At 39.2% G+C, this 19,134-nt stretch overlaps 2 protein-coding genes across 3 annotated transcripts; one reads left to right on the forward strand and one right to left on the reverse strand.

Moving 5' to 3' along the window:
• On the forward strand, positions 1-486 carry LOC148131937 (histone H1t-like). The gene has a single exon (XM_087954162.1). It carries the CDS (start codon positions 1-3, stop codon positions 484-486), a length of 486 nt encoding a protein of 161 aa, XP_087810288.1.
• Positions 487-8,059: 7,573 nt separating this feature from the next.
• On the reverse strand, positions 8,060-18,821 carry LOC113425002 (vespryn-21). 2 transcript variants are annotated; one of them, XM_087953783.1, is made up of 4 exons: positions 18,531-18,821; positions 13,584-13,670; positions 11,133-11,228; positions 8,060-9,292 (listed from the first exon to the last, which is right to left on the reverse strand). In XM_087953783.1, the coding sequence occupies exons 2-4, from the start codon at positions 13,654-13,656 to the stop codon at positions 8,805-8,807; spliced, it is 657 nt and encodes a 218-aa protein (XP_087809909.1). In that variant the 5' UTR covers positions 13,657-13,670; positions 18,531-18,821; the 3' UTR covers positions 8,060-8,804. The 2 variants fall into 2 exon arrangements, with proteins under 2 accessions (XP_087809909.1, XP_026542760.2); XM_026686975.2 differs by having other exon boundaries at positions 13,584-13,678.
• Positions 18,822-19,134: the final 313 nt, after the last annotated feature.

Genomic DNA, 19,134 nt, shown 5'->3' on the forward strand with positions numbered 1-19,134 from the left:
ATGGTTCACGAAAAGCGGCAGGGAACCGCTGCTGAAACTTCTAACGCAAGTACTTCGACGAAGGAGACAGAGATAAAGAAACGTGTTTCGGGCTCTCTCTCGCAATTGATTCTTCAAGTTTTAGAAGCTTGCAATTCCCGAAAAGGTATCTCGCTGGCTGCTCTCAAAAAGTCTCTGATCGAAGCTGGGTATAACCTGACTAAGAATAACCTCCGCCTCAAAAGGGAGCTGCGCAACTTGGTCTCCAATGGAGTGGTGGTCCGTGTCACAGGCAGTGGTGTTTCTGGCTCCTTCAAGTTCGGCAAGAATCAACCGCCGAAGCCGAAAAAAGCGATTAACAAAACGGCCAAGGGGAAAAGGGAGCCTAAAAAGGGCCGGAAGAAACAACCCGCAGTTCATAAACCTAAAGGTCTCCAGGGTCGTAAACCTTCCAACTCTGGAAGGAAACGTCAGGTGAACAAACGCCCTGCAGGGAAATCTCGTTAACGAGGTCCTCGCTTTTGCTAACTTCACAAAACTACAAAAGGCTCTTTTAAGAGCCACTCCGGAATCGCTGAAAGAGCTAATGACATTTTCGGATCAGGTTTTTTGCAGAGTACCAGTAAAGGACACCCGTTTTGAATGATCTCGGGTTAATAGTAGTTTAGTATACTCGGAAAAATCGAAGGATTTTTTAAAAAAAAATTGCCTTTGAGTATATAAAATAAACTTGTGTCAAATGAGGATTACAGTTCCTTTTTTTTTCCCTCAGAAGCCTCGCTATTTTCTTATAATATTGCAAGGTAAATAGGTGAAGGATTTCATAATTACAGTATAACTCAAGCATGTTAAATCGAACTTGTAATATAGGAATAGAACTTAAAAATCATAGTTGTTGGCTGATTAATCAGGTAGGATGAATATTAAAATTGCAATGAGTAAGAGGTTTTGCTAGCAGAAAAGCTTATTTTTATGAGAATATAGTAATGTGGGAGAAAGTATTTTGGGGAGTATAGTCAAGTGAATTTTCTCACCATATCAAAGGGAAAATAACTTAGTTTCATTGTACTTTCTAAATCAAGAGATCTTATTTCAATGATTTTGGTATTGATAAGCATATTTCTCTCAAACACATCTTTGGCTCGTTCATGTTTAATGTAGGTTGCTTTTCTTTGTTTAGATACCTGTAAAAGACTATGAAGTAATGAAAATGGATTATATTAGACAAACAAAATAGCATTGGTATATTTGAGGCACTTTATTCCAGTAGCCCTTTATTGACTCTTGTCAGTTTAAAAATTGGCAGCCCTTTTAACACATGGTAAAGTTTAGTTCAAAACTTTTGAAGACACCAATTTTGCAGATGGAGAATAAGATGTTAAATATGACTAAGGGTTAAATATGAGAAACGATTCTCAGTGTAGCTTAATTTTTTACTTTGCAACAGTCTGTTAAAGTAAAACACGAGCTGCTATCAGCACAATTCCAAGGAAGGTGGGCAGCAGTGTGTGTGTGTCAGGTGTATCATGTTTTTATTTTATTTTTATTTTTATTTTTATTTATATTTATTATATATATATATATATATATATATATATATATATATATATATATATATATATATATATATATATATATACATACACATACATATATATACATTATATATACATTATATATATATTCTATCCACTTTAAGATTGGCAGAACGGCTTTTTATTATCTATTCAGAAAGCGAAAATTTTTAATCAAAACCCACAAACCAGGTTTCTAGCTTTATTACTAAGCAACTTTATTATTCCCTCTTCAGTTATTGAAACATGGTTCTAAAAATAAGCTTTATGCCTCAAGAAGACCTTTTAGCGGTTGGGGTTGTAGCCATCGCTCCCTCTTGGCCAAAGCAGTATTTTGATTTTTTCACGCTTCCAGGCTGTCCCAACTTCCAGGGCTGTTTTGGCGTTGACTTACTGCCTAGGTCCCGATGTGAGCAGCGGCGAGAGCTCCCGGTCTAGCAGGAAAACGAAGATCTTTATGTAGTTGGAAGGTGTAGTTTATTCGACGAATTTTATTGTCTTCGTGTTTTAACAGCTCTTAAATTCAAAAGCTGGGTGCTCCTCGTCTGATTCAGTTGATACAGTCCCTTTTCGGAACTGATTTTCTCCCGTCGCCCCCACAAAAACTACAATGCTGCCTTCTAGAGCCAACTTTACGCGCCCATTTTCCCTCCAATTTTCGTCACTTACAGGCAAAACAGCTCTCCGTTCTACAACTAACGGCACAATGCAAAATAAAACTTCCTTAAATGTCATTGGTTCTGAAGGGAAGCTATTTTATCCAATAAGAAGCAAGCTCCGTGTACTGTTTATGGGGGAGGGAGAGCGTAAATCACGAATGAAGGCAAATTAAGTGTCCCAAGATAATATTGCAGGATCCAATCTGTCTCGGTCAACGACCCAGATTGGAACCTGTAAATTACTCAATCTTCCATATCGAAGGTTCAAAACAGATTATTCTGTATTAATTTTCCTCCTTCCATGGACGATTTGGTCATATCGAAAATGCCTACTGTGCAGCAAGGCAAAGTAGTAACGCTAAGGAAAACAATTTTTTTTTGGTCTAAAACCAGAATAAAGGTGTGATGTCAGGTCAGAACAAATACCATATCTTTTAAACCCATTATCTCTCTCATTCAAAATCCCAAAGGTGATTTTTCAAAAGGCATCGGACTTTCTTTGTTTTCCTTGAAGACATTTCACGTCTCATCCAAGAAATTTCTTAAACATCTAATTCAAAATCATTTCCAAAGTCCACTGTTAATCCTATACAAGGAAAGCATTTTATCCCACATTCCTATCAAGATATACATGCAATCACCAAGCAGGCTACACCCAAATACCTCCCTCCCTCAGTCCATCCATCCATCCATCTATCCTTTTATCTCTGCAGTTTTCCCCCTCACCCATTACCCAATTTTCCTGTTTTCTTGTCCCATCCAGTTCTTCCTCCCCTCTCCCCCTGAAGGGTCCCACTGAACAAATAATTAGAGGATCAATTTTTTTTCTGCCCCACTTGGGTATCTTGGAGGGGCTGGCTTCACAGAAAAGTTCTTGGATTTCAGGTATGTAACTTTCTTTTCTAACAATAAGTCCTATCAAACAACTTTACCCAGCATTTGTAACTTTATACACCCACTTCCAATGTACATTTGACGGCAATGTAAATGACAGCATATTCAAATGATCCCCTAAAAGAACCTGCTTTCATGCCTCCTCTTTAAAACTGCCCCCCACTTCTGCCACAGAATAAGTTCATCAGCTGCTAACATTATTCAGTATTTTCAGTTTTCATTTTCTGCTGGAGCCCCGACCTCCTGCTTCCATTTCAATTGTATGCTGCCCAATTTGGGTAAAGCCCTCAGAATGACTAATTTTGCAGGTGCATTACACAAGCAGGATTTATTGAGATAACACTCCATGGGGGCTTGCTAGGACAGCAGACTGGGTTAAATTTCTGCCTTTCAGAACAGTAGAAATTCTGGAAGGGAGAGTTATAAATTCAGGAACAAAGTTGAAAGAGAGTGAGCAAGCACCGATTGGCTGGCATTCTCAGAATTTGGCCACTATAACTGAAGGGCCTGCAAATTCAACATCATGGTACTTGTGGACAATGAGGGCATGTGCAAGAACTGAGTTTGGTTTTAGGATACCAGGAATATTATATTTCATAGAGGGAATTCATATCTATATGGCAGACCAAAATATTCCAAGTGGAACAGAAGAATGCAATAGCTAGAGCTGACTGTTCCTTTTAAGTAGCTCCTAAATGAAATACAGATTTTAAAACACTTTTGTAGACCACTTTGTATTTCCCCTAAATTATAGACCCTAGCTTATAGTTATGAAATAAGAGCCATGGTAGTACAGTGGTTATAATGCAGTATTGCAGGCTAATCCAGTTGACTGCCAGCTGCCTGCAATTTGGCTGTTCAAATCTCACCTGCTCAAGGTTGACTCAGCTTTTCATCCTTCTGAGGTCAGTAAAATGAGGACCCAGATTGTTGGGGGCAATAGGCTGACTCTGCTTAGAGCGGGCTGTAAAGCACTATGAAGCTGTATATAAGTCTAAATTCTATTGCTATTGCTATGAAATCATCCATTATGAATGGAAGCTGAGGCCTTAGTTACCTTTATTGAATGTTTTGTGGTTCTAATAGATACAAAGAAGACATCTACTCTGAAGGCCTCCGTCCCTGAGGTTTGGTTCTGTTATCTTCTCGGGACTTTTTCTGAATTGAATGAGGTCCTCCTTGGTGGGTGAAATGCAGCTCTGATCCGGCGACGGCTTTGTCGTTTAGTAGAGTAGGTCTTCTTCACCCTTCTACAATGAGATTTTTGCTTTGCAAGGAGGTTGTCCTTGTAGTAAGGGCTGACTTGCACTTTTACTGGAGGAGGAAGCCCTTTCTTGGAAGGCCTGCATCTTCTAGGAGCACTTTCGTCAAGAGAACTTTGGGCTGTTTTGAAAAAAGATGCCCCTGTATTCTTGCAGTTTCTGCTGGATCTCCTTAAAACAGAAGCAGATCCCTGATTGGAGTGGTGTGATTCTCGAAAAGCACAATTACTTTTGCTACCAGCAGAACTTGATTTTTTAGCAGCAGAAAGGGCTCGTTGACAGAGATTTGGTGTTCTTTCAACAGATTTACTTTGGCTGATGGATCGCCTCAATGGCTTTTGTCCTGCTTTTAATTTCCGATGGGATCTCTTGGGTTTTCTTCTAATTTTTCCAGCCTTCCAGCTCAAACTTTTTGCTTCTTCGGCTTTTCCCTTTATCTTTTCAGAAGCACACATCCCTGCCTTCTTTATCCTTGCAGCTTTCTCCAAGTTTCTGGATATCTTGGTTATCTTTTCCTGGTACTTTCTGACGACAAAAAAACTTGAGCCATTGCCACATGTCATACGCACCAGGGCACCTTTAGACACCAAGGACTGTAACTTCCTCTTAAGTCTTGGATAGTGCCTCCTCACATCATATCCCTTTGTACCAAGCACTTCCCTCAGCTCTGCAAAAGTGAGGCCATTGTGTGATTTACAGGATGCAATTGCTTCAATAATAAGCCCTGAGATGCTGGGCAGGGAATCAATGGATTTCCAAGGAATCAAGCTTTTCTTATTTTGCACTGAGTTTGCTACCATCAGGGTCTTGGTGGTGAAATTAGCAGTTTCTTTCTTTCTTTGACTGGACACTTTTCTTCTAGGAACCGGTGCCTGCATTCCTATAGGCATCATGTTCTCCTGGGTCATCATCATCTTTCTCATGGGACTTGTGCGTGCCTGCCTGCCGTTTCTCTGTGCCAAGCCTCTGCTGAGACAGAATCTTGTCCTTAGTGTCTTAACTATATGTATAGCAAAAGCTGACACAATGGAAGTACTTCATCTGGCTTCTGTTCCTAGCAACCAATCACAATGCTCGCTTCTGTCCTTGAGAACTCACCTTTCATAAACATTCCCCGCCCACCCTCACATTTTCATCCTATTCAAAAGTAGTTTAGACAGGGAGGCTCTTCTCGACATACCTTTGTATAATAGCAGAAAGCCTTGCTTTTTTGTGATGGCTTTTAATTGATCACATGAAGGAATGAAGAGCAAGAAGCTTTCCTGTTAATCATGTGGAAAGGGTTGCATACGTCTCACACCATACGAACAGATCCGTCGAGCTGCATGCTTTCAGCAGAAGCAGTTGTTACACAAAGCACAGAAAAGGGTCAATAATAAAACAAAGAAATGAAAGGTCTCTAAGGCAAAGAAAGGAAACACAGCTAAAAACAGTTTGTGGATTGTGCCTTCAAGTCAGTCTTGATTGCTGGTGACTGCCTGGATCAGTCCCTGAAGTTTTCTTGGCAAGATTTCTGGAAGTGGCTTATCCTGTTATCTATAGTCTCTTGTTTCCTAGGGCTAAGAGAAGATTGGCCCAAGATCACCAAGCTGGGTCCATGCCAAAGGCTTGACTAAAGCTGACAGGTCTCCTGGTTTCCTCATCTGGTGCCATAACTACCAGATCAAACTGGCTCTCTGAAACCAGTTGATGCCAACACAATTCATGATACTTCTTCATAACTTTTTATTATTGCAAACCGTCCTTGCTTCCCTCATGTTGATATGTGAATTTATTCCTTTTTCCTTTAAAAAAACAACTTCTCAACTCTCTTCCTCAGGATCTCATCGGTTCTGTCTTTTTCTTCACCATCCTTCAGATGCATTTTTTTTCTTTGTCGTATGTTTTTATCCTCAATATATGACCTCAACCTAATTCATTTGTACTGATTACTCATTTTTGTAATTCATTCAGTTGGCTTAATGTGGTTGCCAAAGTACCCTATTTTCTGGATAATACATTAAACGAAAAAATTGGCTGCATCGGCTGAAGTCATGCAAGCCAATGAAGAAAAAGCTGAGAAAACTAAGGGTAACCAGGTAAAAGTAATCAAATTTAGCATGGTGTATCACTATAGGAGCTACATTTTAAGTGTCCCAATTACCAGTAGGTGTATTACATAAACCCAGGATCCCTGTACAACAGGGGTGTCAAACTCAATTTCACTGAGGGCTGCATCAGGGTTGTGTTGACCTCTGGGGTGGGGGCATGGCTGTCGGTGCGTGGCCAGCTTGACATCACTCTGCCAGTGAAAACAGGCTCCCGAGCTCTGTTTTTGGCTTTGATGGCTTCCTGCAATCCTCTGCCAGCAAAAACAGGGCTCGGGAGGGCTGCCCGCAGCCTTCCCAAGCTCCATTTTTGCTGGCAGAGGCACCGCGGGCCTGTCCTTTGCTGTTTTCAGGGCAACCCCACAGGCCAAATCTAAGCACCCCATGGTCTGGATCCGGCCCCTGGGCCTTAAATTTGACCTCCCTGCCCTGGAAGAACAAAGACAACATATGGATTACCTGAGCAGTGGATAAAATCCTAGTATTCTTATTCATGCAGATGATCTCATTTTGATCAGTCAAATAGAATGGTGGTGATAAAGATTAAATGTTAAGTTAAAATACCGGAACAGACTCATGAATTTCTGAAGAATTCTTTGTATTTAAGAATACTAATATCAGAGGTGAGGAACCTGTGAATCTCCAGCTATTATTCTAAACAACAATCCCTAACACCTTTTGCAATTGGCAGTGCTGTTGGGAATTGTAGTTTAATGAACATTTGGAAGGCCATAGATTTTCCATGCTTGATATATGTCATCATAATGTGTCTTTGTCACAAGGTTCTGTAAGGAATCATCTGAACTTTAGAAACATTGCAAAATACAGAGTTTAACTGGCCATTATCTATATCTTTTATAAATCAAAAGCCAAAGAACAGATACCATATTAAGATTTTATCAACTGTCAATTCATGTGTTAACTTCATTCAATGGTGTTCAGAATTTCATTCAATTAGTCAATTTTGCCAATTCTTTCAGAAACTGTGAGACTGTAAATCCTAGTCCTGCCTCAGGAACAAAGCCAGTTGAGTGACCTTGGGCCAGTCCCTCTCTCTCAGCCCTAGGAACGAGGCAATGTAAAACCATTTCTGAAATCTTGCCATGAAAACTGCAGGGACTTATACACACAACTCAGTCAGGTTTCCTTGCTTAGATAATAAGAGTTTTACTGTTCTAAACACCAAGTTGACAGACATCAAGCTATATTTTTGCTAGCTGATCTTCAACAGTGGGTTTGCTGTTATCTGGACAGAGGGGTTGACTGGAACTATGCTAAGTGCAAACGAATATGGAAATTACCCACGGTAATTTTATAACATAGTTGAGGCTGCAAAGTGACACAAACTACCTTGTCAAGGTAAATTAGATTCTGACTTGGTCTCACTAAGAAGAATCACTTTGGTTGTGGCGAATACTAAGCTTCTGTAAGGGGAATCAATGCTACTCTGCATATTGTTTAGGTGCATTTCCAGACTTATTAGGATAATGAAATGTTTTGATTGCCCTGGGTGATGGCTTGGGTCAAGAGACATACACATGCATATACTAGTAAAGATCTAGAAGCCTGCTTGGAGGGTAACCATAAATTGGAAGAAAATCATATTTAAATGATGAAATAACATGGAGACTTTATTAGTAGTACACATATGATTCCTTTTGTCCAACTGATTAAACAGATTTGGTGTATTACTGGGACAACCTTCAATATGCCGTAATTCCCTTCAAGAAACCTTTATGTGTCTAAGGGGAAAAGGATGCAATATTGTTTAAACAAAGGAGTGTAAAGTGTATGGCAACAAACCCTTATACATCTAGAATTTAAGTTTTGTTGGCAGTTTGGGGATGTAGAAGGACATATGATACAGGACTTATGAGTACAATTGAGCCCCAAATTTTTGTTGTTAAGCAAGACAGTTGTTAAGTGAGTTTTGCCTGATTTTATGACCTTTTTAGCCACAGTTGCTAAGTGAATCACTGCAGTTGTTAAGTTAGTAACACAGTTGTTAAGTGAATCTGGCTTCCCCGCTGATTTTGCTTCTCAGAAGGTCACAAAAGCTGATCACATAACCCCGGGACACTGCAGCCATCATAAATATAAGGCTGTTGTCAAGTGACTGTTTTTTGACCACATGACTATGGGAATGCTGCAACCGTCATAAGTGTGAAAAATGGTCATAAGTTATATTTTCCAATGCCACTTCAAACAGCCACTAAACCAACCGTTGTAAATTGAGCACTACCTCTACATGATTATTCTCCCAAAGCCAGAGATTATTAAATGCTTGAACAGGCGCTGCAAAAGTTGTGTAGAGAGAAGTCCCCTCTTTTAATTAAGAATTGTAACTTCTTAAAGATTTGTGAGTGAAACACCTTCCCCTAAATAGTAAAAGGGTACAACTTCCTCCCCATTGAAATTGGCCTGGACGGTAGTGACTTCACCATCCTGGTCAAAAATCACTTTTCCCTCACTGTAATCCAGAAAGACAACAATCTTTCCAGAGCCTTTTTGAAGCTTGTCAGAATCCGTTTCCAGTCGCCGAAGCCACCAGAGGCCCCTTTGCCAAATCAGTTCTTCGGGGACAAGTCTGAGGTAACCTTTTCTCTTCACAGACTTCCCGGCTAACCCAACAGCCCATTCCCTTTGCGTCCCATACTTCACTTCAAAGAAATGTCTCCCTGATCGGAATCCAGGAGACCCCAGCACACAGGGGCTGCTACTGAATCTCTCTGGATTGTCTGGCACAGCCTGGGGGACACCCACATTTTTCACAGTCTTTTTGTCTGGTGACACAACCAGTGATTCAAATGCCGTGTTTGAGTCAAACCTCACGTTAGCTGCAAGGAGAAAGATAGAACATCAGAAGCCAAACAAAATACTAGGAGAGCAACATCACTGAAAATGTTATGACCCACCCGCCTACCCCAAATTAGAGGGCCAAGAAAGGCCACAAAATATCCCAGCTTCATTTCCCATGCCTGCGTTCTTCTACATATTGATACGACGCATAAACACAAGGCTTTTTAATAGGGCTTTATGTAAAGATATATAGTGCGATAAAGGCCAACTGCTTCTTTAATGATGTTATAAAACTCTGCTTTCCTCAAACAAGTCAAGAGTTAAGGGATAGGTAAGAGGTGCACTGTGGCTTTCTAGAAAACAAAATCCCTCACACTTCTCTCCCAAAAAGTCATGTTTATGAACAAAAGGATAATGTATGTACAGTATGTAATGTAAAATAATGTATGTTTAGGCACACACACATGCATATGTGATATGAGCTGTGGTGATGCAGTGGGTAGAATGGGGTATTGTAGGCAAACTCTGCTCACAGGCTGGAGTTCGAATCTCACTGGCTCAAGGTTGACACAGCCTTCCATCCTTCGGAAGGTCGGTAAAATGAGGACTCAGATTGCTGGGGGCAGCATGCTGACTCTGTAACCACTTAGAGAGTGGTGTAAAGCGGTGAATGAGTCTAAATGCAATTGCTATTGATCACAAAGAATGGTTTCCTCAGTTCTCCAATATGGTTCATTTTTACCACTACCCTTTTTTTTTTTTATTACAGGCGGTTAGTTTTCAAGAATCATTGTCAAAAAGGCTTCTGACCAGGGGTGGGATTCAAATTTTTTAACAACCGGTTCTGTGGGTGTGGCTTAGTTGGTGGGTGTGGCTTGGTGGTCATGTGATTGGGTGGACGTTGCTTGGTGGTCATGTTATTGGCTGGGCATGGCCAACTCATATCACTCACATCGAGGCACACATCTCCTCGCCTGGCCTCTCATGACTGTGGGGATGCTGCAATAGTCGTAAGTGTGAAAAATGGTCATAAGTCACTTTTTTCAGTGCCATTGTAATTTTGAATGGTCACTCCACACAAGCAGAGTACCAGCAAAGGAAGGGAAAAAAAACTCCAGAGACGTTCCTGAGACAGGAAGTCTAGTGCTGTCAAGAATGTAATGGAGAGGCAGTTTCTGTAAGCAACACCAGAATGTTTCCTTCCTGCCTTCCTTACAGGATTAGGCCAGTAATTTCTTCTATCAACTGGTTCTCCAAACTGCTTAGAATGTTAACAACCAGTTCTAGCGAATAGGTGTGAACTGGTGGAATCCCACCCCTGCTTTTGGCCATTCAAAAAAGGAGACTTGGGCTGCCTACAGTTATGGGGTCACTGTTGCACTGTTTCTTGTATCCTGCTAGCCCATTTAAAAAACTATTCTGTACTCCAGCTAGCAGAGGCTGATAAACACTGCTCTGAGATGACAAATCCTAGCAGATCTTATACAGTCAAGGCCATGTTTGACTCTATTTATTTATTATTAGACTTCTATGCCACCCATCTCACCAAGATGACTCCTGACAGATTATACAGTGTCAGAATAAAGGAAAATGCCCACACAGCTGAAACTATAGTGAGGTGCAAGCCGGGAAAGCCAATGTTTGTTGGTTAAATTTCACATGACTCTGTTCTCCCTTCCCTCCGCAATAGATTTATTTATTTGATTTCTATCTCAACAAGAGACTCTGATGTTAGGAGTGCTCTTGTTGGATCATACAAAGGAAGCCAGGAAATATCTAGCAAATCCAAACTTAATTGCAATGAGCTTGTCTGGCATTATTGTTCAACTGACCCGACTGATCCTGGAGAAGGACACTCTTATTTAAGCCATCTCTTACCTTTCTGCCATTTCCCAGGGGGTGAAGCCAGAGCCTTTCCACCATTTTCCAGGTCAGCAAAAAAGCATAGTGTGAACAGGAGCATGCAAGAGACTCCTAAACATGAGGAGGAGAACACAAAGGCAAGAATAGCTAAGGCATTGTTTATATTGTCTTATAGATGCTAAAGTTTGGTTTACAGAAAAACTGGGCATAATTTAGCACTTGCTGTCAACATGTCCTGTACAGGTAGTCCTCAATTTACAATGGATTCCAAAAAAGCTACTTACTACCTGGATTTAAAGTACCAACATCTGGATCCACACACATACATCCACCCAGATCCACAACTCTGCCCATGGCCATATGAGTGCATTTTGATGACCTTTTTGCCATGTCCCGTGGTCACGTGACCACAATTTATGGCATTTTTAACAAAAACCAGCATCTACTTCCAGCTTCCGGCAAAAACTCCCATAACAAACAATGGGTTTGTTTAACAACTGTGGCATTGGCTTAACAACCATAGTGTTCTTTTTACAACCACTACATAAGTCTTATGATTGCTACAAAAAAGGTAATTAAGATTGGATGTAGTCATATGATGACCTGTTTAATGACTCTCATGAGTTACAACTGCAATTGTGGGTTCAATTATGGGCATGTCAAGAGTTGTGGTGGCGCAGTGGTTAGAATGCAGCATTGAGGTTAATTCTGCCAACTGCCAGCAGTTCAATTCTCACCAGTTCATGGTTGACTCAGCCATCCATCCTTCTGAGGTTGGTAAAATGAGGACTCTGATTGTTGCGGGGCAATATGCTGACACTGTAAACTCTTGGAGAGGACTGTAAAGCACTGTGAAGCGGTATATAGGTCTAAGTGCTATTGTTTATGCCTATAATGGCTGGCAGGTCTTGGGAACATTCTAACTTTTGTTCCCTTGTTAGCCAAATATAGTATTCTGTTTCATTTGTTTGGAGGAGATATTTGGAGAAGACTGACTGGTTGGCTGATAAATGCATGATGGGATGTATTTCCTTTTCTCTTCTAAGATAAATCTATCTTTCCCAGCAATCTATAGCGATCAGGACTTCACCAGTATATGAACAAAATATGACAAAAAGCATATAGTTATATGCTATGGCTCAGTGATGACCAAAGCAGAAAGAAAATGTTTTGCAACATATGAAGGCATTATCTTTATATTTTTATCCCATCTTTTTTAAAATATATAACTAGAAGGCAGCAAACATACCTAACGGAAGGGGAGTGTTTGATCAGACTGGGGAAATGTGTGCACCATATGATCAAAGGGGACACTGGAGTTGTCAAGATATTGCACAAAAGAGAGCTGAAAGTGTTGAAAGAGTAAAAGCAAATCACAGTCATGAATGTATGTATGTATGTATGTATGTATGTATGTATGTATGTGGATCTTTGGTTATTCGGGTTTTCTCCCGCGCAAGATTGGAAGTATCTAGGCAACGTTTCGATGAAGTCTCATTCATCATCTTCAGGCTTCTGCATTTTTGTATTCATTCAAGTAAAAAAGCTAAAAAAAGTAAAAAAGTAAAAAATAAGAAAACAAGCAGTAAAAAAGCTGGAACACACTTCCTCACTAGTCCAACACATGAAAACCACAGGTCATAGCATCAACTTCAATGGCACCAAAACCCCAGCCACTATAGAAAACCCCAGCCACAGAATTATCAGAGAAGCCATAGAGATTGAAAAAAGACCTGAAAGCATGAATAGAAGAGATGATTCCACCAGACTGTCAATTATTTGGAAGCCTGCACTCACCAACAAAAAAATCTCCACACCAGTAGCCAGGCAAACACCTGGGCAGAAACAGATCCCCCCTGATACCTCCAGCTCAAACACACCCCAACCAGGCACCCAGATGAAACCTAGCTTCCTAACAAATGATAGCCGTCCATTTACTCGGAGTCAAGCTGCACTAAAGGCCTCCAATACAGGAACACAATGTTGCCAGCCAATCAAGACACAAAAAGAGCCGCAAAACAGACAGAAGATATTAGAAACACCTATCAAGCAGAACACAACAAACTCCATGACCAATAAACACAGACCAAGACTCACAGTCAATCAGGATGAAGAAAAAACCATTCTGGCACAGCAGTAGGCTGCCCTAAATTTAAAACTGAAACGGCTGTGAAAGTCTGACTCACAGACGAACACAATACAGAAGGCTGATGATGGCAGATGAGATTCTGCCGAAACGTTGCTACAACTTTAAAAGCACAACTACAATGACGTGGGAAAATACCCGATGAAAGCTGAATACCAGATAGATAGATAGATAGATAGATAGATAGATAGATAGATAGATAGATAGATAGATGATAGATAGATGTAGATGTAGATGTAGATGTAGATGTAGATATAGATGATATAGATATAGATATAGATATAGATATAGATATAGATATAGATATAGATAATCTTTACCTGTGAGTTTCCGCAGGACTTTCTTTGTTTGTTGGAAGTTCAAACTAAACTGGAAACCAGCAGAAAGGGACATGACCGTTATAAACTCTAGCTTCCTACAGAAAGAATAGAGAAAATGAGTAAATGATTAAGTGGATTAAAAACTTAGTTCAAGTGAATCCAGAGCATGACATATAATGTCATGGTTTTTTCATTCTGTTTTATACCATGTCATAATTTTTTTATTCTGTTTTTCTGTGAGTCATCTGACACAGTTCATTCTCAGATGAATGAACAATAAATAATATTTTGAAGACTTTTGTGAATTACAAAAGGATTGATATCCAAAACTGTCCTTCTGTTTTGCAATGAGTTGGTTGAACACTCAACCAACATTTCAGGAAGGATTGCATCACAGGTTTTCATAGAAGGACATGCAAAGTGTTGCACAATTCCACACAACAGGTTCCAAAAGACCTTGTGTAACAGTTTACGAAGTCTTCTGCTAGAATTTTATCTGTTTAGTGCAGGAAGTCCCCCGTTTAAGAACACCTGACTTTTAAAGTCAACCCCTGGATATTAACGGGCTTGCCTGTTTCAAAATGGCAGATGACCGACTTGTTACAGTACTTAAAATAGCAGATGGCTGACTGGTAACATGATCTCACACAAAATGGCAGATGACATTCTTCTTCCTTGAGCCCGCAAACCTCTGAAGCCATGCAATGCTTTCATGAGCATCATAAAGTAGTGTGTGTATTTTTTAGTACCATACACAGCCTGTTTTCAGTGGTATGTGCATAGTGCAGCTCCAGCAGTTTGATAGGTCTTGGAAGGTGAATGCCTTTTGCCACTTTAAGTTGGATAGTTTTGAGTTCAGGATGGTGAAAGATTGAATTCCAGTGGGTTCTCTTTGGATTGGGTTTTCCTCGCTGAAGGTCTGTTTCCTACAGAACTCAGGTTTTTTTTTTAAAACAAATTTTATTAGTTTTTAAAGACAAACAAAACATAAAACATAAGAACATAAAACCTCTTTTCTGAAAGCTACTTGTAAATTTTAACAAGGCAAATAAAACATTGTATAATACAGCATAGTTCTAAATTATCACATTTCCATATAAACACATACATATCTTTTTCAAATTTCTCATTATTTCTCCCTTTACTTTTATTCAATTATATTTCTTTTCTATATTTGTCTATTTTATATGTTTTTATTCATTATACTTATATTTTCATCTGACTTGTTTACAATTATTCTCTTCTAACATTCCTCCAAGGTTTTATTAATTCTCAATCAAACATAAAGACACAAAACACAAAACATAGAAACATAAAACTTCTTTTTGGAAAGTGGCTTAACCCCGGGTTACATCTTTTTGTACAGACCTAAATCAAATTCATGCTTATCTTGTATACCATTACTTATCTTATTTACCATTCTATATTTTCTATATAACTTCTCCCCTCTTTTCACTCTCTTAATTCTATTTTATTTATTTCATCTTAATTTAAATCATTATACTTGTATCTTTTGTCCATTCTTTTCCAATTATCTATTTATTTCTTCTCTTTAACACAAAATTTCTCCTGTAATCACTAATGGAAGTATGACGCCTTTCTATCTTTCCCCAAAATTTAACACTTAAAATAATACATAGTTTCCATTCTGATTCTGCTTAGTACACTCTACATACTACATTTTAAAATAAGAAAACAACAAACCTATAATATAGTTAGATATATAATTTCCATTCTGATTCTGCTTAATATATTTTAGATACTACATTTTAAAATAAGAAAGTAAGAGAATGATAAGTTTATAATGACATTAAAACAATAGCAAATTAAACTCTATCATTCAATCTTAAACATTTTACACATTCCCTTTAATATTTTATTAAATATTAAAGTCTATCATTAAATCTTAAGCATTTTGATATTTTAATGTTTTGTTAGATCTTATAATATTCCAATTTTCTATTTCAAATACAAATACTATAATACAATCTTGTGTACTTTTGCAGAATCTCTTTTTAATTGTACTTTACCCTTTGTCTCTAAAAAAAAATCTGCTTTTTCCCATCTTGTTTCAAGCCTTTATGACTTCTTTTCCCCTTTCCCCTTCCTTTCTTATCCAATCTGGCCTTTTTACCCCCTCCCCCTTAACCTCCGCCTTTTTAACCTCCCCTCTCTGTTGTATTCCTCTTTTCTGTTGCTTTCTGCAATTGTATCGATTTTTCACCTTATTTTTCTCTTTCTTGGTTGTTTTTTTGAATCTTAAATTCTCCATTTTCCTTCCCCTATTCCTCCCTTCTTTCTTGGCTAAAGTTATTTGTCCATTAAAGATGGCTTCTTCTTCTTCTTGTTGTTGTATTTGCTGGTAGGTAGAAATCGCCATTTCTAAGAAATGAAAAACAGATCCAAAAGAGCCCTTGCCTTCTTGTTCCTCTTCTTTTAATTTTTCAAATTCCATTTTTAATTCTTCCACAGATAATGCCATTGTAAGGGGTTTTTTTTCTTCTTCTTTTTTAAAAAACAACCCAAATGTTTTTAATCTTAGAGTAGTTTCCAAAAGTCCCAAAGTCATCAAGCAATCCAAACAAACATGAAATGTTTCATTTAGCACCTTCTTCTCTTTACACTTTCTCCTCCTGGGGCAATATTGTGGTGGTCTCTCATGGAAAGAAGACACAACGCAAGGTTGTCCCGGGATGAGAGCTCAGAGCGAACTCTGAAACCCTCTTTTATTAGAAGCAATTTTTGTTATCATCCTATCACGAACGCATTACACCACACAATATGCACTGATCATTCGCATAAAGCATACAAGGCTGCAAAATTCAAGCTTGTTACAGTTCTGGTTTAGAAATGGCAACAATTTGTCCTTGTTCCTTGCTCCGTGTTCCAGCCAACCTCCGCAAGACTCCGTTGTCCTAGCACGTACACAAAGAACAAAGAATCATAGATCCCACACAATATCAATTACAAAGTTCCAAAATATATTTTTGAAGTCTTATTGCAGTTAATCTCTAATCTTATAAATTCCAAGCCGTCTCCTCCAGCAAGATCTTAATGTTTTTTGTTTTTTTTTACCTCTCCCTTCCCACTTATAGCAAAAAACTTTTGATTTTTACCTTCTGTGCCAAAGCAGGTTTTTCAATGTCCATTTGCTATCTCCGTAAGGAAGGAGAGTGAACTTTCCCTTTTAACACTTTCGTTTGCCGCTTTCACAATCTCCTTTGGAAACAATATATCATTCAAAAAAAATTAAGTTCCAGGGTATTTAGATATATCTTAGAGTCCCGGTTCAGCCAAAAAACTGTCACTTTCTGACACTTCCTCCTGCACGATCTTGTCCGGCTGAAGGTTTCTTTGTGGAGGCCATTGCTGACCGCCGCTCCACCGCCTTAGGAAAAAGGAGTCTAGCCAGCTGGGGAAAGGGGTTGCGATATCCCCAGACTCCTGCCCGGATCTCCTCTGTCTTCCATTACCTCTACGGGGTAACGACAGCCTCCAAACCCGGCTGGATCGGAGGCACTTCAGCAGCGAGCGCAGCAGGAACCGCGCACGATCGCGGATTCCTGCCGCCGCCGAAGCCTTGCCCAAAACTCAGTTTTAAGGTGTAAAGCAAAGTAATCATTTAAAAAAGCAGTATTATTGTTTATCTCTGTGGTTTTATAAATTCTAATTAGCATTTCCTCATTATTCCACTTTTTTAGAGGAAAATAATGAATATGACAATAGAAGAAAAATAGGGAGAGGGGAATGGCATTTCTCAGAGTTTGTTTTAATCACTCAAAATCTAAGCCGCAACTTGTGACTACCAGTCCCAAGTTCCCAATTCCGTTATCCCAACTTGTTGATGAGACTACAGATAGTTCTCAATTTATGACCAGAATTGGGACCAGAATTTCAGTCACTAAGCAAATGCAGTTGCTAAGTAAATGATCATGTGACTGGACTCATTTTTATGATCAATTTTACTGTGATCATTAATAGCAATAGCACTTAGACTTACATACCATTTCAAAGTACTTTACAGCCCTCTCTAAGCAATTTACAGAGCTAGCATATTGCCCCCAACAATCTGGCTCCTCATTTTACCGACCTTGGAAGGATGGAAGGCTGAGTCAACCTTGAGCCTGGTGAGAACCGAATTGCTGGCAGAAGTAGCCTGCAGTACTGCATGCTAACCACTGTGCCACCACAGCTCTTAAGTAAACTTCCTCAGCTGTTAAGCAAATTACATGGCCATTAATTGAATACACTGTCATTAAGCAAATCTGGCTTCCCCAATTGACTTTGCTTGATCAGAAGCTGGCTGAGAAGACTGCAAATCACAGTCATGTGATTGCAGGACAAGGCAACCTCTTAAATTGGATGGAAATGCCCACATTCCAATCACATGAACACGGGGTGTGTGTGTGTGTGTGTGTGTGTGTGACATAACTTCAAAGGTGGGTTATAAGTCACTTTTTTAGTGCCAGCATAACTTTAAACAAATGGTCAGAAGCTGAGGTCTATCTTTATTCAAATTTTCTCTTGAATAATTTTTTCCTTAAGAGATAAAAACTATTGTGCGGGATTATGCCTGAAAATAATCTGGCATGTATACACCAACAGCTGATGAAGCATTTAAGCACTGATGATCTCTACAAGGTTCATTTCACAAACAAATAATTGAACTGAGGGCAAATGAATAATGCTCTAGTCCAGCCTTTTTCTTCAATATGTTTTTCTAGGAATTAATGAGGTAAAAGGCATAAATGTTTCCAGTTAATTCAAAAATTTCAGTTGTGATAAAATGCAGAGCTTTGTGTGTCAACAGCCACAAAAAGCTTTTTGAGCCCTTGGAAAATAAAAGATCCTTTCCACATTCTATCTCCAGCTCAAGCTATTATGGGATTCACAAGCAAGGGTAAGTAATCAACATTTCTGGAAGAAAGCTGCGTTGTAAAATCTTACCTTCTTTTCAATTATGAGTCCTGGAGACTGTGTCTTCTCTGGGTCAAATGATGTCAGCCCTTCACTGAAGCTCCTTAAATACTCTCTCTGTCAAGGATATGGTTTCCTGTGTGGGATTAATGATTCTTTGTTCTTTGTGTACGTGCTAGGACAACAGAGCCTTGCGGAGGTTGGCTGGAACACGGAGCAAGGAACAAGGACAAATTGTTGCCATTTCTAAACCAGAAAGAGACCCCCACATTCCCGTTTCTCCTTTTTTTCAAAAGTGCAAACCAAACCATGCAGCCTGTTCTGCAGCATGTTTCAACTGGACATGCTGTATAGAAGGAAGAGGGATCAAAGGTTGGGTGTTTGATCAGAGGTCTTAGATGATGCAATTTCAGGAGATGTTACATGCTCATGTCAGGTTTCATAATCTTGAGCACAAGTTTATCACAGCAAAGAATTAAGAGTTCTCTGGCCCTTAAAGAGTAATACATTTTGGGGGCTTTAAGATACCCTAAAGATCTTACTTGCTTTTATTTTGAATAACAGAAGGTGGCTCATTCAGATAGTCCAGTATTTAATTATAGTATTTTTGCATATTCCACGTTTCTCTATGCTA

Source organism: Notechis scutatus, chromosome 2, assembly GCF_049901735.1.
Source record: "Notechis scutatus isolate UNSWTSFEM ecotype Mainland chromosome 2, rNotScu1.2, whole genome shotgun sequence".
Taxonomy (NCBI): Eukaryota; Metazoa; Chordata; class Lepidosauria; order Squamata; family Elapidae; genus Notechis; species Notechis scutatus.

Coding starts and splice junctions, on each gene's coding strand:
- LOC148131937 (XM_087954162.1), top strand. CDS start 1: ATGGTTCACGAAAAGCGGCAGGGAACCGCTGCTGAAACTTCTAACGCA.
- LOC113425002 (XM_087953783.1), bottom strand. CDS start 13,656: ATGTCCCTTTCTGCTGGTTTCCAGTTTAGTTTGAACTTCCAACAAACA. Junction 11,229..13,583: donor AGTCCTGCGGAAACTCACAG/GTAAAGATTATC, acceptor CCTCATGTTTAG/GAGTCTCTTGCATGCTCCTG. Junction 9,293..11,132: donor CCCTGGGAAATGGCAGAAAG/GTAAGAGATGGC, acceptor TTCTCCTTGCAG/CTAACGTGAGGTTTGACTCA.